Source organism: Chanodichthys erythropterus, chromosome 3, assembly GCF_024489055.1.
Source record: "Chanodichthys erythropterus isolate Z2021 chromosome 3, ASM2448905v1, whole genome shotgun sequence".
Lineage (NCBI taxonomy): Eukaryota > Metazoa > Chordata > Actinopteri > Cypriniformes > Xenocyprididae > Chanodichthys > Chanodichthys erythropterus.
The window spans coordinates 14,692,085-14,719,065 of NC_090223.1; the positions used below are offsets into that span (position 1 = coordinate 14,692,085).

Genomic DNA, 26,981 nt, shown 5'->3' on the forward strand with positions numbered 1-26,981 from the left:
CGAGGTCGCGAGTGTCCGAGGAGCTGAGCTATAAGCTCGAAAACTGCTGTTTTCACAGCAACACAAAGAGTGTGTGCGTAGTAGCGATTTGGGCCGGTTCCTCGGTGTGTCAGGGAGTGGTGTACCTGACACATCGCGTCGCTCCCTGGGTGCTTCAGCACGAGTGAGTTGACTTCCCCTTCTAAAAGAGCTTTACAGACGAACCCTGACAGTATGTCATTTCGTCTGTGCGTTACTGGGTGCGGTCGTTCCCTGGTCCCTGCTGATGGGCACAATCGCTGCATCACGTGTTTGGGCGTTCAGCACGCTGAAGCAGCCTTTGTGGATGGTTCATGTTCCCACTGCGGGAACATGACCATCGCGGTGCTGAGGTCGAGGCTCTCCTTCCTGAAGTCTCAGGAAGCGGGAGTCCCCTCTCCTATGCCGCGTACGACCGTTTTTTCCGGCCCCGGGAACCGGAATGACGGTACGGCGCTGTATAGGGAGGGCGACCTGAGGATAACGGTCAGGGCTCCCCCGTCGAGCGGAAACGCTCCGCGGGCCCCTGCCCCCTCATTAGCACCGCAACCCATCCTGCCGCCGTTGGTTTCCGCTGGGCCCTCTTCGGACTGTCCAGCCGTTACCTTTGGTGCGCCGGCGGAGGATCAGATGTCGATCGCTGCGTCGGAAGGCGAGTTTGAGTGTTCGGGGGAGGAAGATCCGGACGCGCTGCCGCCCTCCGGGACAGCAGCATTGCCCGAATCGGATCCCGAACTCTCGGCTGTGCTCTTTGGGCCGCCTTGTGTGTCGGGCTCGAGTGGAAACCTTCACCCTGTCCCGGCCCATCTCGGCTGGATGATTGTTACTTGGGGGGGGGGGTCGCGCTGGTCAGCCCCAGCGTCCTGCCCCAATGCCTTTCTTCCCGGAGGTACATGACGAAGTGACCAGGTCTTGGCGGACACCGTATAGTGCCTGGACCCGCGTCCGCCTTCACCTCCCTGGACGGCGGGGTAGCCAGGGGGTACGCGAGGATCCCACCAGTCGAGCGGTCTATTGCGATGCAATTGTGTCCAACGGCCACTGGCTGGCGTGGTGAGCCGCGTCTCCCCTCCCGGGCCTGTAAATTCTCAGCCGGTCTGACTGAGAAAGCTTACAGTTCCTGTGGGCAGGCTGCCTCCGCCCTGCACGCGATGGCCCTCTTGCAGGTTTACCAAGCAAAGGCGCTGTCGGAGATGCCCCAGGAAGGTCCTGACCAACAGCTGCTGGGGGAGCTGCGCGCTGCCACCGACCTTGCCCTCCGGGCAACGAAGGTGACAGCACGCGCTGTTGGTCACGCGATGTCTACCCTCGTAGTCCAGCAACGCTGACCCTGGCGGACATGCGGGATGCCGACAAGCAGCGGTTCCTAAATTCCCCCATGTCCCCGGTCGGCCTATTCGGCGACGCGGTGGAGAGCTTCGCCCATCAGTTCTCCGCTGCACAGAAGCAGGCAAGCATGCGTTTTCCCCAGTGAGCCTTCTCGCACAACTCATGTGCAAGGTCAGGGAGGACGGGGAGCAGGTTCTGTTAGTGGCTCCGTACTGGCCCACTCGGACCTGGTTCTCAGACCTCATTCTCCTCGCGACAGCACCTCCCTGGCCGATTCCTCTGAGGAAGGACCCCCTGACTCAGAGACAGGGCACCCTGTGGCACCCGCGTCCCGATCTTTGGAACCTCCACGTGTGGTCCCTGGACGGGATGCGGAGGTTCTGAGTGATCTCCCGCAAGCGGTCGTAGACACCATCACTTCCGCTAGAGCTCCTTCCACTAGGAATCTCTATGCGTTGAAGTGGAACCTGTTCGTAGAATGGTGCACCTCTCGCCGAGATGACCCCCGATCATGTTCGGTCGGATCCGTGCTTTCCTTTCTGCAAGATGGGTTGGAGCGAAGGCTGTCTCCCTCCACCCTCAAGGTGTATGTTGCCGCTATTGCCGCACATCACCATGCAGTTGAGGGTAAGTCCCTGGGGAAACACGATCTGATCGTCAGATTCCTGAGGGGGGCCAGGAGACTGAATCCTCCTCGCCCTTCCTCCGTACCCTCTTGGGATTTGACCCTGGTTCTCACAGCTCTCCGGGGTCATCCCTTCGAACCTTTGCAATCAGTCGACCTGAAACTAATGTCTCTTAAGACGGTTCTTCTGGTTGCATTGGCTTCCTTGAAGAGGATAGGGGATCTGCATGCATTTTCGGTCGACGAAACGTGCCTAGAATTCGGGCCCGGTGATTCTCACGTCATCCTGAGACCCCGGCCTGGATACGTGCCCAAGGTTCCTACCACTCCCTTCAGAGATCAGGTAGTGAACCTGCAAGCGCTGCCCTCGGAGGAGGCAGACCCAGCCCTAGCTTTGCTCTGTCCCGTCCGCGCTCTGCGCGTTTACGTGGACAGAACGCGAAGCTTCAGGACCTCAGATCAGCTCTTCATCTGTTACGGAGGCCAGCAGAAGGGAAAGGCTGTCTCCAAGCAGAGGATGGCCCACTGGATAGTGGATGCCATCGCCTTGGCGTACGAATCCCAGGGCGTGCCTTGCCCGCTCGGGTTGAGAGCCCACTCCACCAGAGGGGTAGCCTCTTCCTGGGCGCTGGCTCATGGCGCCTCGCTGACAGATATCTATAGAGCTGCGGGCTGGGCGACACCAAACACGTTCGCTAGGTTTTATAGCCTACGTGTAGAGCCGGTATCCTCACGTGTACTCGCATCCACTAGTCGGTAGACGTGCTGTACCCACTCTAAGTGTCGGCTTGCAATGCCATTCCCGCCACTGGCCGGATACGTGCATACTTCACTCCAGTCGTGTTCCCCGCTTGGCGAACCCTGTCGAGTTACTCCGCCTCCCCCTTCGGCTCGGACATTGCGGAGTGTCTGATGCCAGGCCTACATCCGTCGCTGACGCTGTCTGTTGGCTGGGGCCATATGCCGTGACCCCTCTACGTGAGCGGTCCCATATGTGTATCTTCCACGGTTTAAAACTCCCTACGCGCCGAGTCCGTGTCTTTCCTTTAGCAGAGCCAGCTCTGCTGTCACCTGTCAGATGAGTCTCCCCCTACCAGGTGGAGCCATCCCAGGGACTCCATATGTGTACTGCCCCCCGGGCCAGTCCATGTGTGTATTCCCACGTAAACTCCTCCCCCATTGGGTAGGTAGTGGTCTCCGCAGCGTCCCTTACGGGTTCGCTTCCCCAGTGTGTCTAGTTTACTTAGTGGGTAGTGGTTAGACAGCAGTAGACTCTCTCGGTGTAAGCTCGCCCCCTTCACTGCCAGCCGGTGCTATGGGCGGCTGAGCTTGCGCTGGGCACTGGAAGGGGTTTCGTAACTGTGGCGCTTTAGTTGGGATCCCAATTCGTCGGTCACTACTGACGTACGTCGAACGTGACCGACTGAAAGGGAACGTCTCGGTTACGTATGTAACCCTCGTTCCCTGAAGGAGGGAACGGAGACGTACGTCCCGTCGCCACAGTTTCTGTACCCTCGCTGTAGTGCGGACACCAGTTGTCTCCTCAGCGAAAAACAGAGTGCGATTGCATCCGCTTCCTATTTATATACACCTGTCGGGGGTGGTGCGCATTATGCAAATATCGCACGCCAATTCCATTGGCTTGTTTTAGTTTACACGAAGATGATAGGGCTCTCTAAGCGATATCCCGATTCGTCGGTCACTACTGACGTACGTCTCCGTTCCCTCCTTCAGGGAACGAGGGTTACATACGTAACCGAGACGTTTCATTTTGAGTAGCCAAGCACATGGGCCAGTTACTTCAAGATGGCTACCAGGTAAGATCATCTCTTTATACCTCTCCAGTTAAATGTTAAATATTCTCTTGTCAGAATGTTTACACGACATTTCGATTATCATTACCGAAACAGGTAGTTTTCTACATTTCGAAAATTGTTAGATTTACAATTTTTTATGAAAATGTGCTGTAGGGACTCGTTCGACAGACGTTACCAAATGGCTTTATCAGCCAGAGGCATGATTGAACAAAGCTTCGTTTGGTCCAAAAGATCCATTTCCTGACAGGAAACACCTAGCCTTAGCAGAAGTGATGACGTGACTTCTCTTAACAAAGGACTCTGTCTAAAGGATTCTTAGCTCATCAGCAATAAACTAATCAGAACCCATCACGTGGATCTGATCACATTAAATCTATTGATTCTCTCACAAAACCCTCTTGTATTATCGAATGGAACAGGAAAACACCCATCAACGGATTTAAAGACGAATCTGTCCTATCAATACCTCCCTTGTGTGAGCAATCCATCCTGACCCGGTCACTTGTGACTCCGGTCAAAGTTTAAACTATGCTTAAGGACTCAATCTTGAATCTCAAAAGGGACAATTGTCGATTACTTAAAGTATTAACTATATCCAGAATAACATTTGCTATGATGTGATTACTAACATGTTGGATTCAATGCATTATATGTTTGTATTCCCGTATGCATTTTCTTTCTCTTGTAATCACTGTTTTTAATTAGGTCAGTCTAGTAACATGTGTGGAAGAAGTGTGTCATGTTTGAGCTCTAAATACAGAATTTATAATTCTCTGTAATTCTGTGTGAATGAAACATTGAAATTCAGTATCAGGAAAATATTAAGAAACTTTATAAAGTTGTTAATCAAACAGGAAAATGTTCTGCAGATATCACGTGTGATCAATAGACAATAGACGAGGCGTGTCTAATCTCCGTAGCAACGTCTCATTGGAGGATCGCATCTGAAGGATGGAGCCAAAATTGCTCCCTTAAAACTATGCTGTCCGAAGAAGCTGGAAGTCAGAAGCTGGAAGTCAGAAATAGGTCAGAAAGCGGTCAGAAGTCGGACTGAAGCACAGTCATTGAAGCCCGGTAGCCGAAGCACCGCTACTTTGACCACGGCGGAAAAGTCGCATGGGTCATTGACAACTGATTGACCGGCTGATTTTCCATCTAACAGTCTTCCGACTTCAACCACGAGCTGCGCCGCTGATCATTCAACAGCCGTCACATCCAGACTCCAAAACCCTCTGTGAAATATCTGACCAAAGTCTCCCAAGAAGAGAGCCGCTCAAGCCAGACGCTCAGATCAGTGCGCTGCACCGCAACATCATTCAAAGCTTCAGCGCAACCCACAGGGCTTTCCCGAGAAGACGTCACCTGAAAGACAGCCAATCCAGAACGGGATTCTGCTGTACACGAGTCACGGAACAACCAGACTACCTCAGCTGTCAGAGCAAACGCAGGTACAAGCAAACTTCTCTCTCTTGCTGGAAACTGGTGAAACTCCTTTAAACCTAAAGAATCAAGCCAAAGCTCTGCTTTTGTGATTTTCCTCAGTGTATGAGTTAAGTTAGCACTGAACTTGGGACTTTTCATAACTCATCAACTCCGCGAATGTGTGTGCATGTATGTATGTGTGTGTGTGTGTGTTTAGCCTTAGTTCCCATTCAGTCGGTCACGTTCGACGTACGTCGGACAGACCGACGAATAGGAATCTCGCTAGAGAGGCCAATCTACTTCGAGTGTAACTAAAACGAGCCAATGCACATTGGCATGCAATCATATGCATCAGCTGCTCGCCTCGCAGCGCGGGTATATAATGAGCAGCAGGTGCGTTGCATCTTCAGCTTATCGCTTCGGAGCCGAACGGTGTTTGTTCCTGTTCTCTGCAAGCGAGTGTCTGCTAGAAGACGAGTCAAGCTTTTTGGTTGAACTTCTCTTTTTTTTCCGAGTGCGGGCGAACAGCACAGCAGCGGGGTCGAAGTCCTCTCTTTTTCTGTTTTTGTTTCGTTTGCCGTTTTTGAGCAAATAGCTGTTTGACAGCGTCAGAAGGCTGTTCTCACGGCCGGTACGGTGCGCTTTTGAGCGCTGAAAAGCCGTTTTTACGGCTGGTAAAAGTGAGCGCCTTCAAAGAGAGAGAAAGCACATGACAGGCTGCACAATCCCTGTCTGTGTTGCGGTGGCCGTTCCCCTGCGTGCTTCAGCACTTCTAAAAGAGTAAAGTCCCTGAAAGAGCTTACACAAGTAGATTCGCGTCTTTTTAAAGATGACATCCTACTTGTGTTTCTGGATGCGATCGTTCCTGTCCTCACTGACGGCCACGATCACCGTTTCGCATGTCTGGGCGCGTGCTGAAATGATGTTCGTGGGTGTTCATGTTTTCATATGAGAACATGATCACGTCGACACGCCGGTCGTGACTCTTCTTTCTCCGGGAAGCTTGAGTCCCCTCTGTTGTTGGCCAGCTGCCGCTTGTGTGTAAAAGCACAGCCGCGGGTCTGCCCGACACTCTGGGAGACCGTGGAGATCAGCGAGAGCAAACCTCTCGCTCCTCTGCGTGTCGTGTGCCGTCGAGCTGCCGGGCTGCAGCGCGGGTTGTCACGGCAACCCAGCGCTCGCTCGGCGCTCTAGATGCGCGGTTCCCTTGCGTAATCTCCATTGTAGCGCCCTCTCTGGTGCACCAGAAGAGGTCTACTTTGCTGATATGGCTTGGGTGACATGAGGTTGAGGGGTTCCTTCGGGGAACCAACCCCCTAGGGCCCCTCCCTCTCTAGCGCATTGCAAGCTGTGCAGTTTCTGGATTGGATTGCTGGTCCTTTTTCATAGGGGAACCTAGCATTTCATTCAGAGCTCCAGCTGAGGGACAGACGTCGATTGCAGCATCGGAGAGAGTGCTGTTATTCTCTGGAAATGAGGGTGACGCTGCCCACTGTAATGGTGTGTGCTTATGCTGACTCAGATTCAGAGTTTACAGCCATGCTTTCCTGGGTCTTCCAGATGTGCATGGAAAACTTGGCAGTATGGGGGTATATTGGTGCCATAAATATGGAATGCCAAAGGTGCCAGAATCTGCATAAGTTTTTCTTCTCTCACTACCCTCTTGGATGGGGTGGCTGTACACAGACCACACCCACCCTGCATGTGAGGCCAAGGCACTCTTTTTGCATGAGGGTAGTTCTGTGCTGGGGTTGAGCTGCGCTTGTTGACTAACCGTGATCAAAGTCACGGCGCAGGCCCTCAGCCAGACGATGTCCACCTCCGTGGTCCGGAAGTGCCCCCTGGCTTACCTTGTGAGGTGTGAGAGGTTGTCAAGCTAAATGCTTTCTCAATGCTCCCATCTTACGAGGTGGCCTTTCGGTGACACTGTCGAGGACTGAGCCCAGCAGTTCTCCTCAGTTAGTAGCGGATCGGGGAGCTTCCCATGACAAACCATTGAGTTCCTCTTGGGTCGCCCCTCAGTCTGCTCGTCGCCAAGGGTGTCGTCCCCTGCAAGAAACTCCGGCCCAGCAGGGTCTGCTGTATCCATTGCGGGGAGATGACGCCTCCCGTCTCTGCAGCTGTTTAACTGGTTGGTGAGAATCACCCCTGAGACGGGCGACCCAGAGATGGGTGGGGCTGCTCTTCCACCCCTGGAGGAGGGCCAGGTGGTAAATCCTTTATTGGGTTTGTTTCTGTTCCGCCACTGACCCAAGAGGCAGCGGTACCCAAATTTCAAAGAGCAGTTCCTCCATTTTCAGGTCTGAAGAGGGTTTGGAGAGCAGTGGGAAGAGAAAAACCTCACCACTCTCATCCCCCTCTTCTGTCGCCAGCGGACAGCAGCGAGCAGCGGGCAGCCAAAGCCTCGACTGCTCCCTCTGTCCATCCGTGGAGCCAGGTAAGTGTTGCCTAGCACACTGTGACGCCGCTTCGGGCCGCCTCACAAAGAGAGCCCCCCGAGCCGCGTCCCTGTGTTCCACCTCGCTGCCCTGCTGCGGGTACACCGGTGGTCCCTTTGGTCCTGCTTGTACGGTCTCTGCGAGCCGGGTTAGCGCTCCCCAGTCCGTCTCGCTGGCTCCTTCGGACCATCAGGGTCGGCTTTGCGATTCAGTTCGCCCGGCTTCCCCCCCCAAGTTCAGGGACGTCCTCTTCACTACAGTGAAAGATGCCGATGCCCCTGTCCTGCGTGCGGAGATTGCAGTCCTACTGGCGAAGGACGCGATAGAGCCGGTCCCTCCAGCCGATTTGAGGTCGGGGTTCTACAGCCCCTACTTCATTGTACCCAAGAAAAGCGGCGGGTTACGGTCGAGCAGATAGCACGCCTCACAGAGGAACGTGCTCGGTCAGTGTTGAACTGCCTGAATACATTCAATGGCAGGACAGCGGTCCCACTGAAGTTCTTTCAGAGGCTCCTGGGGCATATGGCGGCTGCTGCGGCTGTAACACCGCTCGGTCTGCTTCATATGAGACCGCTTCAGCACTGGCTTCACGGCCGAGTCCCGAGATGGGCGTGGCAGCGCGGCACGTTCCGGGTGCCAATTACTCAGGAGTGCCGCCGAACCTTCAGTCCGTGGTCGGACCCCTTGTTTCTTCGGGCAGGAGTGCCCCTAGAACAGGTGTCCCGGCATGCTGTGGTGTTCACAGATGCTTCTGCCACCGGCTGGGGTGCCACGTAATACGGGCATGCAGTCTAAGGGGTTTGGACGGGACCCCATCTGCATTGGCACATCAATTGCCTCGAGTTGCTGGCAGTACGCCTTGCTCTGAGCCGCCTCAAAGGCCTGCTACGGGGCAAGCATGTACTGGTCCGTACGGACACTGCGACCGTTGCGTACATCAACCGTCAAGGTGGTCTACGCTCCCGTTGCATGTCGCAACTCGCCCCCCATCTCCTCCTGTGGAATCGGAAGCTTCTGAGGTTGCTTCGCGCCATTCATGTCCCCGGTGTGCTCAACCGTGTGGCCGACGAGCTATCACGAGCTGCGCTGCCAGGAGAGTGGCGACTCCACCCCCCAGGTGGTTCAGCTGATCTGGAGAGAATTCGGAGAGGCTCAGGTAGACCTGTTTGCCTCACCAGAAACCTCCCACTGCCAGTTGTTTTACTCTCTGACCGAGGGGACACTCGGGACAGATGCACTGGCTCACAGCTGGCCCCGGGGCCTGCGCAAATATGCGTTTCCCCCAGTGAGCCTGCTTGCACAGACCCTGTGCTAAGTCAGGGAGGACGAGGAGCAGGTCTTGTTAGTTGCGCCTTACTGGCCCAACCGGACCTGGTTCCCAGAACTCTCACTCCTCGCGACAGCCCCTCCCTGGCCCATCCCTCTGAGGAAAGAACTTCTTTCTCAGAGACGGGGCACTCTTTGGCACCCGCGTCCAGACCTCTGGAAACTCCATGTCTGGTCCCTTGGACGGGATGCGGAGGTTCTAGGTGACTTACCCCCTGAGGTACTTAACCCCCAGAGGTCTGAGTGATTCTGGGGCCCTTGAGATGTTTTGACATGCCCTGACATTTGTGGTTATTTCAGCTACTTATATCATACTATTGCCCAACATGTAATTTTGCTGTATTCAGCACAAACTCTGCTACAATAATATGTGAGCAATATAGATATACATGTTTGCATTTTTTTTTAAATAAAGATTATGCGTGGTTAGTACGTTTTGGGGAAAAAAATCTCCTTGCAATAAGGCCATAAAACATATTCTGAATAGTTGTTCATAAGACTTTTGAGTTATCAAGCTTGTAGGCTAGAATTTTTACTACGCAATTATGTAAAGATTATTCTGAATACTTTAACACAAACAACAATATAATGATTTGAATTTTCTAAGTCAGTTTTTGTGTCAGCACTGCTGTATGCGTGGGAGTGGTGATGGCCATGAATATTTATGTGATTCACACCAGGGGAGACAAAGGACACTCCCCCCAGTGGCTAACGGCCCATCAAAGTGGAATGCTGTGAGGCAGCCTGAACAAATAATGTGACATTGGAGACTGAAGTAATGATGCTGAAAATTCAGCTTTATTGAGCATGATAAGCATAAGAGACTTTCAAAAAATTAAAAATGTGTACAAACTTTTGACTGGTAGTGCATGAAACAAAGAAATATATAACCTATATAATTCTACTTATACCTATGTAACACACAAACTATATTTTTACCATAAAATAACATTTAGTGGAAGACAATCTACAGTCTAGGATGGGTGGTTTGGCCCATTGTAAGAGCTGTAAGAGCTGTAAGAGCTGATCATGCAGGAAAAATGTCCAGGATGGAGGGGACAGGGACAGTAATGTTCTTTGCCAGCTCAATGGTCAGTGGTGCAGTGGTCAACAGAGCACACACATCTGAACACAGTCACTCATCTTTGTGCCACTCTTGAAAACAGTTCCTGTTCAACTGAAGACATAAGTGAACACCACATGCCTGGCATTTCCAAGGTGTTAGTTGTTTTTTGCCACGCACTTCTTTGCAATGCACACAGTTCCGGCGACCAGCCGTTGCAACATTCCTGCCATCGGAGGTCAGCTCAGCTCCTGGAACTGGTACATGGTCACTGCTGGTCCGTTTTCGTGCTGCTTTCTGTGACACACCACAGAGCTCTGTGACAAGTTGCTCCATGAACTCTTTATGGGACATGTTACCATGTAGCTCTTTGTGCAGAATGAAAGAGTTGGTGGCAGCAATATCCAAGAAGTGCAGAAAGATCTTTCTGTACCACTTCATGGTTTTGTGCTGTGTTGTGTAGTACTGAATCAGCTGATCAGACAGGTCAACGCCCCCCATGTGTTTGTTGTATGCAGTCACAGGTGCAGGACATGGAAATGTCTTTGTCCTCCATGTTCCTTGTGATTTCACCCTCCTCTGCACAGAGTCTCCTGAATGAGCAGAATGGATGGTAGAACAGACAGATGGTTTGATCCTGAACAGACGGTCGTGTTCAGCTGTGCCCCTCTTTCTGTCATTCACTTTGTCTTCATCTGGGTGGCTCATGTGCACATTCCAAGAAATTGTCCGGTATCTGTCCCTAGGCATAAGTGTAGCTGGAAAAGGTACAGAGAAAACACTGCTCTGCCGCCAGTAGTCACTGATGGAGCTCATCTTCACCATTGCCATGTAAAACACCAGTCCAATGTAGCGGTACATCTCACCGATGCTTACATCTGTCCATTTATATTTGCAGCCCTTTGCAGTTGCTTTGGCAGCCTGTGCATTGGTGTTATGGCACAGAGTTGACACAGCACTTTCCGAAAAAAAGAGTTTGAACAGATTCATTGGAGAATGTGACTCAGCAGAGTTCAGTTGTGGTCCAGTTTCACGGGCGGGCAGGAATCGCAGCGTATGTGGAACCATATCAACATCCGTCTGTGTTTTCCATGACAGAGTGGATTGCCTCTTTGGAACAGGTTCTTGGATATTTTCATTGTCACATCTGTAGAGAGAAAAAAAAAAAAACGTGAGCATGCTGATAACACAATCACTATAGCCATGCATAACAAAGACAGCAGTTTCTGTAATGCCATACAGGTACATATACGTTTTGAATTGAGATGATGTATACAGTTATGTCTGTAAAATATACTTACTCTGTATGATTCTCGATCGCACTGAGAACTGACCGAGATCTGCGTGCCCCTCTGCGCGGTGCTGGTGACGGCGATTGTGAAGCAGCCACATTGCTAAACAAAGCAAAAAAACTATTAGCATACATTCTCCAAAGTAAACTGATGGGCAATTAGCAATTATGGGTGCACAATGTATGTTTACATGTTGATGATGGGCCAAAGGACAGACAAACTTTATCTATTGATGTTCTGTAGACCATGTGTATGATAAACTAACTAAAACTGGGTGAAATATATTACAAATATGTTTACAGAATATCACATTACAAGTGTTTACACTTGAGTATATATACAAACATTTGTAAGTGATATTGTATGGCAATATTTTCTGTAAGCTGTCAAAAGCTAGCCAAAACTAGCTAAAATATAGTCTGAAAACTCATGAGTTTTATATTATCACCACGCACAACAAAGACACCAGTTTCTGTAATGCCATACAGGTACATATACGTTTTGAAATGAGATGATGTATACAGTTATGTCTGTAAAATATACTTACTCTGTATGATTCTCGATCGCACTGAGAACAGACCGAGATCTGCGTGCCCCTCTGCGCGGTGCTGGTGACGGCGATCGTGAAGCAGCCACATTCCTAAACAAAGCAAAAAAACTATTAGCATACATTCTCCAAAGTAAACTGATGGGCAATTAGCGATTATGGGTGCACAATGTATGTATATATATATGTGCTGACAATGGGCCATAGGACAGACAAATATCTATTGATTGGCCGTAGGCCGCGAGTACTATCTGTTGATGGGCCATAGACCGCACGTTTTCAGTGCATTTCAGACATTTACACCTGTATTCACAAACATCTGTATTTTAGGCATTAGGCTGTATTTTAGCACGATAACTAACCCAAACCGATATAAATAAATAGTGTTTAGACACTATCACATTATTTCACTGTAGACTAAAATATATTTGCACTAAATCACATCATATTACACCTAAGCAGATATTCACAAACAAGTTACATTAGGCATAAGACCGTATTTTAGCATAACTAAAACTGGGCGAAATACATTACAAAAAGAGAGGTATTTGTGAGGCAATTTCTCGCAAGCAAGCCAAAACTAGACACAATATAGTATGCAATACGAGTTTTATATTATCAGAAAAATAATTATAGTAAACAACTTACTCTGAAATTATATCCTCGTCGGGGTCAATTCGCTGCTGGAAATGCAACTGTTCGTCGTCTGAGTTGCAGTCTTCCTCAGAGGAAAAGGTGAATTCTTCCTCGCTGTCCAGAATCATCTGAAGAGCCTCTTTGTCGGAGTAGCGTGCCATCCTCAAAACGCGATGAACGGTCAGTGAGTGAATCTGATGTTGACACTTCGTGTTTTGTGGCACTGACCGGGGGCGTGTGCGATGCATATATTACACCTAAACTATTTACCATGTGAACGGCGCGGGGGTGTGGCGGTCTCAGCTCATTACAGATAATGAAGTGAGAAGGAAAAGAAGGAACCTCTCCTTGGTTTCAAACGAATTACATAAACTGTGAATATTTATTTTTGATTTGACTTACTTCATTTAAAAGTAGACATTCTAAGCATTATGTAGATATGTCTCTCATGTCTGTGTGACAAGTATTTGCTGAGTTTCAGATCATTTTAAAACGCATTTCAGAATTGACTTCACTGAGAGGCAGACACCAGATCACACATCATGTTTGTTTTCTTTATTTTGCGAAAAGCACAACATTTTGTTTTTTTTGTAAGTGTACACAAATAAAAGTACACACTTAACACTTTAGAATGATGTATAACACTAGTATGCATGATCAAATTTGACGGAGTATTTTGAGTCTCTTTCACACTGATAAGAAAAAAACGGGGTGGTATCGCCGGCGATACCTTCCGACCTCAGAGTGTTAACACCATCACTTCGGCACGTGCACTGTCTACGAGACGTGCTTACGCCTCAAAATGGAACCTGTTCGTCGAGTGGTGCTCTTCTCGCCGGGAAGACCCCCGAATATGCTCGATCAGAGTCGTGCTTTCCTTCTTGCAGTAGGGTTGGAGCGTAGGCTGTCCCCCCTCCACCCTCAAAGTCCATACTGCTGCTATATCCGCTTACCACGACCACTTAGATGGCAAATCTGTTGGTCAGCACGACCTGGTCATCAGGTTCCTTAGGGGGTGAGACGGTTAAATCCTTCTTGTCCCCTCTCCATACCCTCTTGGGACCTCACTCTGGTGCTGAGAGCACTTCAGATTGCTCCCTTTGAGCCTTTGCTGTCAGCAGGCTTAAAGATTCTGTCTATGAAGACTTTGCTGCTGGTGGCATTGGCCTCCATCAAGAGGGTAGGGGACCTGCAGTCATTTTCGGTCGACAAATCGTGCCTGGAGTTCGGGCCGGGTGACAGCCACGTGGTACTAAGACCCCGGCCTGGCTATGTGCCCAAGGTTCCTACCACTCCCTTCAGGGACCAGATGGTGAGCCTGCAAGCGCTGCCCTCGGAGGAGGCAGACCCAGCCCTGGCTTTACTCTGTCCAGTCCGCGCTTTGCGACTGTACATAGACCGAACTTAAAGCCTCAGGACCTCAGACCAGCTCTTGTCTGTTATGGAGGCCAGCAGAAGGGAAAGGCTGTCTCCAAGCAGAGGATGGCCCACTGGATAGTGGATGCCATCGCCCTGGCTTACCAAGCTCAGGGCGTGCCCTGCCCGCTCAGGTTGCATGCTCACTCCACGAGAGGTGTCGCATCCTCCTGGGCGCTGGCTCGTGGCGCCTCGCTGACAGACATTTGTAGAGCTGCGGGCTGGGCGACACCTAACACGTTCGCTAGATACTATAGCCTTCGTGTCGAGCCGGTCTCCTCCCGTGTTCTCGCCTCAGGTCAGAGGCACGGAGAGGCCCCGGCTTAGTGTCGGCTTGCTGCGCTACATGCGCGTTCTATTCTCCAGAGAGTCCCTACGGGCAGACCCTGTTGAGTCCTCCGGTTACCCTTCGGCAGCCGACGTGGCGGAGCGTCTGGCGCCAGGCCTATACTCCGTTGTATCCTTGAGAACCGGATTTAGGCTGGGTTCCATATGTGTGACCCTACGGGGATCCCATATGGCTTTTTCCACGGCTGCTCTTAAACGAAGCCCGTGTCTTTCCCTCTGGGAGAACCCATCTCTATCGAGTTGGAGTCACCCCAGTTCTTCCATATGTAGCACAGCCCTACAGGGTTAGTCCATATGTACTTCTCCACATAACTCCTTCGGGGAAGGATGTGGCTTCCGCAGCGTTCCTTTCCCAGTGAAGGGTACGCTTTCCCAGCGTTATCCAATAGTCTCACTGAATGGGTTTTTGGGGAACAGCAGTGATCGACTCTCTCTGTGTTAGCCCTGTCCCACCATCCTCAGGCAAGGGGGTTCAGGTGGCTTACAACAGAGCGCTGGAAGGGGGCAGCTCCTGTGGCGCTTTGGTGGGGATTCCTATTCGTCGGTCTGTCCGACGTACGTCGAACGTGACCGACTGAATGGGAACGTCTCGGTTACAAAGGTAACCCTCGTTCCCTGAAGGAGGAAACGGAGATGTACGTCCCGTCGCCACAGTCGCTGTACCCCGCTGATGCTGCCGCCTATCCGGTTCGGCTCCTCAGCGAAAACCTGAAGATGCAACGCACCTGCTGCTCATTATATACCCGCGCTGCGAGGCGAGCAGCTGATGCATATGATTGCATGCCAATGTGCATTGGCTCGTTTTAGTTACACTCGAAGTAGATTGGCCTCTCTAGCGAGATTCCTATTCGTCGGTCTGTCCGACGTACGTCTCCGTTCCCTCCTTCAGGGAACGAGGGTTACCTTTGTAACCGAGACGTTTCCTGTAATCATTAGAAGAAGTCAATAAATCTTGTTTTGATTTTCACATATACGAGTTTCTTGTGCTGTGTGTCAAATTACTGCCTTAAACTTAAAAGATCAAGTTACCTCTTGCTTATAATAATATAATAATTACAATAATAAGAATAATAATCATAATAAAATATTGTTACTGTTGGCCACAGAATAATATTTTATCCAGAATTGGTAAAATACTCTAACCTCAATTTTCGCTGGACGAATAATTGATGAAGTGTTAAATATTAATTCTGAATCATTTACAGTGAATCATTTACAGTTGATTCAATTCTTATTCCCTGTAACAATTAAATTGAGCTAATAAATAGGCTAAGTCCTCACAGTGCTTTATTAAAGTCTAATTATATGCACTGAGTAAAAAAATAGCAAAGCCTTCATGGCTCCTCTTGTTAGCAAAACATACTGAGGTACCTCATCCTCCGCAATAACATTCTCATATACCGCAACCATTTAACGGCAGTTGCGGTAAAGAGAACTTCTGTTTCGGAAATGAGAATTCTTGAAGAAGCAAATGAAGTTCAAGAAAATCTTCAAGATGCTGCCCCAAAAGAACAGCCATTCTTGACTCAGCAGGTAAATGTCCCAGTAAAAAAAAAAAAAAAAAGAAAAGAAATCCAGTTTCCAATTTTGTCAAATCTATTTTAAAGGTTGACCGAACTTTCAAATGTAGAGGTCAACATTAAAAAGATGTAAATTTATAGTTAATTTAGTAGGAGCAACTTATATTATTAAAATATTAAAAAGCAAGAGCTTAAAATGTCAGGTTTTATGGTCAGGTGCAACTAATAGGCTGTTGAGTGAATAAGAGTTATTAATTAATTGGAGTTAGAGTGAATAAGGTTATTTTCAGTTAAGTTTCCATTTCAATAAGTATAAATAACTGTATGGTGGTCTACACAAGATAGAGTAACTAAGGAAGTTTCACATCATTTGTATTAATGTAAGATTACTGAACTTAAACATTATTTTCAAAGCCAAACAACAGTTAAGTTAAAATAATTGTATAATTATAATTTTAATGTAATTAAGTTTAACTAACACAATATACACTATTCTCTAAAGTTCTAAAGCTCTTTTTTTAGTTTTTTTAGTTTCCAACTTGTATAAATATATATATATATATATATTTTTTTTTTTTACAGCGTAATGACATCAACTTAACTCCCCCCAAAAATGAGATATAGACACCAAGAGAAATAAAAACATCTACCCCAAAAGAATCACCCAAAACGAAGAAAAGAAAAATAAAACTATCAAAATTAAGGGCAAAGTTGCACAACACAGAAGAGAAGCTTCTGGACAGGACTAAAGATACTTTAAACCTAAGGAAAAGACAGAAGAGAGATCAGAGAATATTACCCAACAGCCAGAGAAGATTAATGTGCAGAATTGTTAGCCGCTTCTTCCAAACCTCTAAAAGCTTCGTTCGTCAGAACATAAATTAAGATATTTTGGATGAAAACCGGGAGGCATGTGACTGTCCCATTGACTGCCTAGTAAATAACACTGTCAAAGCCCAGATGAAGTATGAAAGACATCATCAAAATAGTCCATCTGCCATCAGTGGTTCAATCTGAATTTTATGAAGCGACGAGAACACTTTTTGTGCACAAAGAAAACAAAATATCGACTTTCCTAAACTTTTTCTTCTCCTCCGTGACACTTCCTGGAAGCACGTTCATGAGTTCACAAGCAGACCACGACACATGCGTACAGATCACGCACAGCGTCTTCCGGCGTTTTCTGTCTGTACACTGGCCTCTACGTTAGCAGGTCACGGTGCATGCATCGTGCATGATCTGAGGCACGCTCGTCTGCCATGTTTGGTCTGTACGCATGTGTCGTGGACTGCTTGTGAACTCATGAACGTGCTTCCAGGAAGTGTCACAGAGGAGAAGAAAAAGTTTAATAAAGTCGATATTTTATTTTATTTGTGCACAAAAAAGTGTTCTTGCCGCTTCATACAATTCAGATTGAACCACTGATGGCAGATAGACTATTTCGAGGATGTCTTTCATACTTTTCTGGGCCTTGACAGTGTTAATTACTTGGCAGTCAATGGAACAATTACAAGCCTCCCGGATTTCATCGAAAATATCTTAAATTGTGTTCTGAAGACGAACAAAGCTTTTACAGGTTTGGAATGACATGGGGGTAAGTGATTAATGACAATTTTCATTTTGGGGTGGAGTAACTTTAAGTATGAGTATGGTCAGAACTAAAAAGAGGCAGTTATGTGGGTCCATTGAGGTAATTACCTGCAAACTCTAAAAGAGAGAAGTTTAAGATTAAAAGATATGTTATTTATCTGTTATTTGATATTAGTATGTCCATATTTAATATCTTTAATATTTAATATATTTAAATCAAAATTACTGTTTGTTTCTCTTTAAGCTGACATCAACAAAAGCAGGCCTTATCTACATGAGAGAAGTGTCCTACTTTTGTGATTTTGCCTGTGGATGTTTCAGTCCAAAAGAATTTGCCTTCTGAGACAGTGGCTAGGTTTACATTCTCACAAATAATCCATTTGTAATCAGATTGACGGCTCAATCAGATTGAAAAACGTTCATGTAAACACTTAATCGATCCGATTGAGCTCGATCCGAATGAAATTTCGATCGGATTGGAAGGGGTGGTTTATTCTTTTGCAATCCGATCCAACAGCAAAAAACTACCATGTAAACGCTTGTGGGGGACGATAAAGAGCCTGAGAGTGGTCCAAAAGTAGTCGATGAAACACTAGAGGGAGGGGTGCCAGAAGTGGTAATAGAGGTAGCAATCGTAAGGTGGCCACTAGAGGAAGAGGAGGCAGAATCAAATCTGTTAAAAAACTGGTTGAACTCATTTACTTATTGCACATTACCCTCCACCACACCACCTTTCCTCTGAAAACCAGAAATCTTTCTTATCCCACTCCATACATCCCTAGAATTGTTATTTTCCAAGCTCTTCTCCAGTTTTCTTCTATAAAAATCCTTGCTCTCCTTGATTCTATGTTTTATTTGTCCTTGTACCAGCTTTAACTGAACTCTGTCATTTGACCTAAAAGCCCTCTTTTTTTCATTAAGTAAGGCCTTCAGATCACTGGTCACCCAAGGTTTATTATTTGGGTAGCAGTGGACCTCCTTCTTAGGGATGGAACAATCCGTACAGAAATTGATATAGGCTAGTCAGAAACACAGTCAATTAGTGCATAAATATCATCACCATGCGGTTCATACAAGGCATTGCAGTCGGTGGTTTCTAGTGCACAACGCAGTGACTCCAAAGCCTCATGGGACCATGTTCTCACAGTTCTTACTATGGCTGGTTGCCGCTGAACAACAGGTTTGTATAAAGGTGTTAGCAGTACTAAGTTATGATCCGACCTTCCTAGCGGAGGGAGAGCAGTAGATAAGCATCTTTAGTATTTGCGTACAACAGATCAAGAATCTTATTTTGTCTTGTTTTACAGTTAACAAACTGGTAGAAAGTAGGGAGTGTGGAGGAAAGAGATATGATTGAAATCACCTCTGATCAGAACGAAGGCACCAGGATATTTCGTTTGAATATTCAATGTCACAGAAAGAATATCATCACATGCCGCTTCCGCATTCCCTGATGAAGGAATGTAAACAATAATGGCAACCACACTTGTAAATTCCCTCGGCAAATAATAAGGGCGCAATCCAACGGCCATAATTTCAAAATTCAGATTGCAAACACGCTGTTTAATAGAAATATGCCCTGGTTTGCACTACCTTGAGTTCACAAACAAGTCGAGCCCCCCTCCTTTTCTCTTGCCACTCGCAATTAAATCTCTATCAGCTCGAATCATATGGAAGCCAGGAATAGTTACATTAGCGTCCGGTATCTGTTCATAAAGCCAGGTTTCCGTGAAACACATAATACTGGATTCTCTGTAGTCCCTCCGTGTCCTGACTAGCGCCTCCAATTCGTCCATCTTATTCACCAAAGACCTAACATTTCCCATAATTACTGCAGGTATACAAGGTTTAAATCTTCTCCTTTTCATCCTTCACTTTACACCCGCTCTACAGCCTCGCCATCTTCTCCAAATTCAATGTGTATGAAACTTTTCCTGTTGTTTACTGATGTAACTGAAGTAATAATTACCTGAGAAATGAGATGAAATGTGATAAAAACACTGGGCTGATAATGTGAAGCTGCTGGAAACAGAATATTTCGGCAGCAGCTATTTACACTAACAAAATAACTATATATTCTATTTATACTAAGTGACAATAGCAGCATTTTCTTAGCGATATACTATTCACACTTGAAAAGTGAAAAGTAGCGATTGATTCTATTTACACCATGTAAAAGCAGTTCTTTGCAATAAGTGTAAATAATACAGATGCTATCTATACATTATATTGACAGATTTGCACCTCATTATTTTGTACATTAACAGGATGTAATAATATCATAGAGTGTGGCAACACCCAGCTGTACATTTTTAACCTCAAAATTATTATAATTATTTTTTTTTTTTTTTGTTCAGGCCCCAGACAATAAAGTCTGTCAAATTTAAACTTTTCCCGGTTTGCTCTAAAGCCACCCGTTACATACAATAATCAATACTCAAAAAAAGAAAAGAAAAAAACAAACAACACAAGATAAATTCTCAAGTTCATTTAATTTAATTATTAAAAAAAGGAGAAAAAAAATTAAATATTTTCACAGAGTAAAAAGTTTGCATAGAGTGGAGCAACAATAATCATATGAGTCCAGAAGAGGAAAAACATCTTGAATGCAAAGTCAACTCAGTTTTGAGTAATTGGGGACTGTCCTTACACTTTAAATGATTATATTTATTAAAATTATTAAATGGATGCTGCCTTATTGGGAGAATGAAAATCCTCCCTACACCTTCTCATATCTAATAAACACTTTTAATATTATATACACTAGTTCGCAGTTTATTTCCACTTTTAGAACATTATTTTCATTAAAAAAAATAAAATAAATAAATGCAAGCTTGGCAAAAGGCGGATTCAAACCTGTGTCAATCGCGTTAAAGGCCAGGTCTAGCGTTAGCATTAAGTGCTATAATAAAATACATATTTTACACCAGCAACGTCCTGTCCCACAATATACATTTATACATTTGACAGGTATTATTTAAAAAGAATCAATGCTTGATCAATATTTGTTCACTTGGAATCAAACCTGTGACTCATAGCAGGTGTTCAGAGATCCATACGACACGGTTTCAGAACTGATGAATGGACAGACGTCAGGAGTCAGAGGAGATGATCAACTGAACACTAAAGAAAGAGACAGAGGAGAGAACAGAACATGAACATGTCAACTGCTGACACCAGAGGTGAGAATCACAGACAAAACAATTATTGTTTTAGTATATTAGTATACAGGTGCTGGTCATATAATTTTTTTAATTGTAAATTATTTTAAAAAATGAAACTTTCATATATTCTAGATTCCCTACATTTAAAGTAAAACATTTCAAAAGTTTTTTTTTTTTTTTAATTTGTTGATTAGAGCGTACAGCTCATGAAAGTCCAAAATCCAGTATCTCAAAATTTTAGAATATTTACATTTGAGTTTCATTAAATGACCATCCCTACAGTATAAATTCCGGGTATCTCTTGTTCTTTGAAACCACACTAATGGGGAAGACTGCTGACTTGGCAATGGTCCAGGAGACAATCATTGACACCCTCCACAAAGAGAGTAAGTCACAGATGGTCATTACTGAATGTGGTGGCTGTTTACAGAGTGATGTATCAAAGCATATTAAATGCAAAGTTGACTGGAAGTAAGAAATTGGGTAGGCAAAGGTTCACAAGCAACAGGGATGACCACAAGCTTGAGAATACTGTCAAGTAAAGCCAATTCAAACACTTGGGAGAGCTTCACAATGAGTAAAATGAAGCCGGAGTCAACGCATCAAGAGTCACCACACTCAGACATCTTCAGGAAAAGGACTACCAAGCCTGCTCTGAAAGCCATTTGAGCAGATCAGTGTTACAGTAACCAACCACGTATGTAGGGATATTTAGTGACCTGTTGTACACCGATCAGCCATAACAAAGCTAAATACCTTATTTGGAAAGGTACAGATAATGGCTTCAAAACAAATTACGGATAACGAATAATTCTGACGAATAATATTCGTCTGAGGCTGAAAACAGTCACTCCTTGTGTTTTCTGGATAACTGGTGAGCCAGGGGATCATAGTGCGATACATAAACCTGTAAAATCACTACGCATACCCAATAATGCGTGTGAACCTTACGAATGAAATGAGCGCAAATCAAATAACTGTGTTGCTGTTGCCTCTCTGTGTGTCTATTCAAAATCAGAGCTATTCATGTGGATGTTACTTTGACATGTACCACCTACCTAAGCATTGTTGTAGACCATGTACATCCATTCATGGAAACGGTATTCCCTGGTGGCTGTGGTCTCTTTCAGCAGGATAATGCTCCTGACTGGATTTTGGACTTTCATGAGCTGTACGCTCTAATCAACAAATTAAAAAAAAACAAAAAAAAAAAAAAACTTTTAAAATGTTTTACTTTACATGTAGGGAATATAGTATAAATGAAAGTTTCATTTTTTTAAATAATTTACAAAAAAAAAATGAACTTTTTCACGATATTCTAATTATATGACCAGCACCTGTACATTCTGTTATGTCACTTTCCAGCATGACTTTCTGGCATTTAGAATTTTACAAAAAAAAAGAAGAAAAGATTTTCTAACTCCTGCTAGGCTTTTGCACCGATTTTTTCACGAAAATCGAATCAGATCGACCATGTGGACAAAAAGTTTTGGAATTTGCATTGATTAGTCTAACGGTCTTGAATAATTTGTAATCAATCTATGAAGAGCATGCAAAAATGGATGTGAGGCTATATCTCTGCAATGCTTTAGCATATTGAGATAAAACTTGGTACATCTCATCATAAGCATGACTTGAGGGTGGTTTCATTCCAGCACCACCTATTGGTCAGGAGATATAAAAATGTATTTTTTGGAGTGGCATATTGATGTGATTTTCCTGTTTCCACCTGGTATTAAGATGCAGTTTGGTTGATCGGATCACAAGTGGACGATGCAAAATACAGGGGTAAACAGGGTCTAAAATGTTCTGAGCTTGTCCACTTTCAACCACTTCTAGAGGTAGTTGATTACACATCTGACCGGATTGCTTTTGTAGAGTAAACGCTCATGTGGTCTAATGTGTTCAAACAGCCATTAAAGACCGCCTACTCTCCGCCAACTGACCTAATGCATAAACATTATGGGAAGTGCAATAGCAACTTTTTTTGGCTGAAGACCCAAGTTTGGTTTGAAGATGAAAAACGTACCAAGCGTAATGATCTCTCACCATTCCTGATTTCTAACATTCACTCACAGCATTCGTCTGGACTTGTGGCTGTCAGAGCAGACGAAAGCTGCTGTTCTCCATATGTTTTTCCATTATCTCTGGACGCATTCATAATTTGGGCTTATTTTGTTCATTAGGTCGAATTTACCCTCCCCTCAAAAAAAATCAGCACAGAAGTGGTACAAAGTTAACAAAAGAGACAGATTAAAACACCAGGAATGTGTCTTCCTCATCCACTTTTGATCTGATCAACCAAAATGCATCTTAATGCCAGGTGGAAACAGGGCCATTGTCATGACACTGGTCTTGTAGATTTCTGGGATCATGCAGTGAACAATACCAACATGATAGAAACATGTTACAACTTGATAGCAACACTTAGCTAAGTGTTAAAGCATGCTATTAATAATGTGAAATACGAAGCTGTTGTAACTCAATAATCAGGGGTCCTTTTTTACTAGTTTCAGCCTGACACAGTTATCATTTTCACTTCCAGCACCCACGTTTAAAAAGCAAATGCACGCGCCCATGGGTGTGCTGGTCTGAAAACAAGGTGTGTTTGGTGCATTGTTGGCATGTTGCTATTTTGAGGCAACTGAAAATGACTGTGCCATTGACCAACAAAAACCTGGTCTAAAGTCAATGTTACAGTATTTTTTTTTATTTTTATTTAAAGGCACGTTAGTATGTGCCTATAGGCGGGTGCACAACGTGCGTACACTCTGCTCATTACACACACAGGAATGGCAAATATTAATTAGCAGCAGCTCACAAACATGCCAAATATTAAAAATGTATTTAAACTGACTCTTCAGGTTGAGAGTGTTTATATTCCGCCATGTAAATAGCAATCTGTTGCAAGCGCACCTGGCTTTTAAAAGGAATGAGAAATGAGACTCTGGTTGTTTTATTGCATGTTATGCCCAAAACACACCCATTACTCATTAAGAGACTAGTACAACACTTTTAGACCATGATTTCCTTTGTTAAACTAGCAAAAGTGGATTTGGACACACCCTAAGTGTACCTTTGCCATGCACTTCAGACAATATGCTTAGATTGTTAAAATAGGGCCCACAAAGTCCAATCTGAGCTAAATTTCACATATTTGATAAGAGTCCTGGCCTGTTTTGAGTCCTGGAATGTTTTATCTTGTGATGTACTCCTAGCATCATATTAAAATAAGTAATCAAGTGCTAAACATGTTAGCACAATGCTAGAAACATATTAAACCATGCTAGCTACATTTAAGTAAGTTGTAGTAGTAAGGTCATGAAACAGGAAGTTAACTTAAACCAACAATGTCCAATCTGCCTCAGACTTCACATCTTTGATAACAGTCCTGGCCTGAAGGCATCTACATGCCAATATTCATTTATAGCCATATTGCCACCAGCTGGTAGAAGGAAGTGTGGCAAATATAAATGAGTTTGACATAGTCCTCCTATATTTACCTGCTTAAAGGATTAGTTCACTTTCAAATGAAAATTAGCCTAAGCTTTAGTCACCCTCAAGGTGAGTTTACAAAACCCCTGATAATAATTAATAAAATTGCGATGATAAATTAAGTAGCTGGTAGTACTTTAGAAGTACAATGTACTGAAATAGTTTATTTCCCTGAAATAGCAATGTATTTTATAAGTTATATTAGTCAATGTCTGTCTGTCTGTTTGTTTGTGTGTTTACATGGACTAACAATAGAATATCTTCTTTATATAATGAATGTAAAGGTTAAATTCAAGGATGTGCCAAATGTAAAAGTGTGCAAATCTGTCCTTTATAACCCCTGTTGATCTATATATTGTCAGGAAAATACCACCACTGGCTGCCCTCTACTGGAGACTTTGTGCACTCCTTCATGTTTCATGCTTGTTCAGTGATGTTTAACAGGGATTCACACAGCTGGATTTGATCTTTTTCTCCTGTAGATTTGGCGTGAACGCAGGTCTGACAGTGCTTCCACATTGTCTAATGCCAATTAAGGTGGCACCGATGGCACAGAGTTTTTAGGTTTCTATATTCTACAGTATATCTGTTATATCAATTGTTGTTTAATAACATATTAAACGTTAATATGCTTGTGTAGAAGTTCAAGGAAGTATTTCTTTCATACTCAGCAGAGAAATAGCAAAACAGAAATAAGATATTGTGATAGTAGAAAATAAACTACTGTAATATGATTTCTTTCTTCAAAAATTGTGTTTAATATTCATTTAAGGCATTTATTATGAGGCATATGTGATAGAGGCATTAAAATGCAATCATTTGTGACCCACACGATTAAGGGGGAAAAAAATAAAACAAACACTGATGAATTAGCAAGGTGGCCTCATTGTCTGTGTTTTTAGTGTTTTAAAAACAGTGTTTTTCTTTTAAGTAAGAGAAAGTGAAAGAAAGAGAGAAAGACTATCGATCATAGTGTCATTATTTTTATTGTCTGCAATCGTTTCACTCATTTTCCATTGTGATTTATGATAACATGCATGAGAAGTGTCTTGCTATTTTACTTTCAGTTTTGAAGAATGTTGCTGCACTGGTTGAGATGTTCTGAAAGGGTGAGCAGCTGTTGTTGTTTAGTTTAATCTGATTCAGGCACGATTGTGAGGGTTAATATGATACACATGTGAAAGACACTATGGTCTGATACATATATCATGTACACTGTAAAAAAAATCCCAGGAAAATTTACGGTAAAGAAACGGCAGCTGTGGTTGCCAGAACTTTACCGTAAAAAATACAGTAGCAACGTAAAAAAAAATCTGTTAAATTTACGGTAAAATAACGTATTTCATTAACTGATATAATGTTAATTTACCAACCTAATGAAGTACTAATATCTGTTTTGTACCTTTATAATACACTGACAGTCACCAAACACAGTGGTGATGAGAGTCACATGTTGAATCAAAGTTCATCACAAGCAGCTTTTCCACAAGCTGAGAAGGACAACACTAACATATAGAAGGTGCACACAGTGTCATTCACATACACACTAAACACCATCATGGTGACATGCATGAAATTTTAAAAATGCAATAAACATTAATTTAACAACATTAGATGTAACATAAACCCTAATGTACATAACTGATTAGAAAAAAATGAGAAAAACTAAGAAGAAACAGAGTTATTTCAACGAAAATATATCAAATGTGAAGTGTCACGCAGGGAATTGTGGAAATGTCAATTTACGTTTTTTCACTGAAAATTTTACAATGAATTGTTATTTTTCACTTCCAAAAACTGTGAATTTAACAGTATGTTACTGTAAAATTACATTAAATGTACCGTTAGATCTATTACAGTTATTCACCGTATATATATAGTACGGAAACTTTCTGTAAACCAATTGACAGCTTTTCACCGCAGCATTTTAACAGTCTTTGACAATATATTCATTAGGTGTAACAGTTTGAAAAAGTTGGTCATGGTAATATGATATAGCCATTAATGTGTAAGATATACTTTAGTTCAAATTTTTCATTGTACATCCAAAATTCAATATATATAAAATGTTCAGAGCTTTTAAGAAAAAGGCAAAGTTTCTCATGCTAAAACATGCAACGAGTGACATGTGATACTGTGTGCTTTTTCACCAGCATGCTCCAAAAATGTGATAAGATAGGCTATGCAGCTCATTTGAATTAGAGAATTTACTATAGATAAAGCCAAACATTTAAATCAGCCACACAATCTAAAAACACTGACATGGAAAAAAAGAAAACAATGCATAAATTACAACCCTTTTTAAACTCTGGATCACCCTCAGTATAGGATTGATCATATTTTATTGTTTTATAACAGTCATTGTGGATTAACTTTGACTACTTAAAATTAGTCAAATAATAAATAATCTGTGAAGAGAATTAAGATTTAAGTTGGGTGCACACTGTGTGATTTATAATAGTCCTTTATGATTGTTTCCTGTCAGACTGTACGAACATGATCCTCATGTCACACTGTGGGATCTCAGCTGTCATTAATGTCAGACTGCACGACAGTCAAAACACATTAAAAACGAACGCAAGCTTGAAAACTTGTCCAGAGTTTTACATCTTCAATCCACACAAGTTCAGTGACTGTGAGCTGCATTGCACATGGGACTGAAATGGTGGCTAACAAAGAAATCTCTATTGTTAATTTTGATCACGGCTTGTCTTGAAAAACAAAGACAATTTGACGTTTGACTCGTAGGAGAAGTCACACTGCAGGACTGTGTGGCAAATCTTCTAACACTGCCAGAATTTCTTCTGAGGTAAAATTTGATCGCAACGGACATTAACCGGCTGTCGGTGAACATGTCAAACTAGAGATCAAAGACTACAGATTTTAGGCTAGGATTACAGGAATCTTTTAGGATTATCAAAATTTGTCTCGGACG

General features: G+C 44.3%; 1 protein-coding gene across 1 annotated transcript in view; it reads left to right on the forward strand.

Moving 5' to 3' along the window:
- Positions 1–20,547: 20,547 nt before the first annotated feature.
- The window catches only part of LOC137003617 (uncharacterized), a 35,313-nt gene continuing 28,879 nt past the window's right edge, over positions 20,548–26,981 (forward strand). The window contains exon 1 of the mRNA XM_067363828.1: positions 20,548–20,569. Coding sequence (XP_067219929.1) covers positions 20,548–20,569 — 22 coding nt within the window. The remainder of the gene's footprint in view (positions 20,570–26,981) is intronic.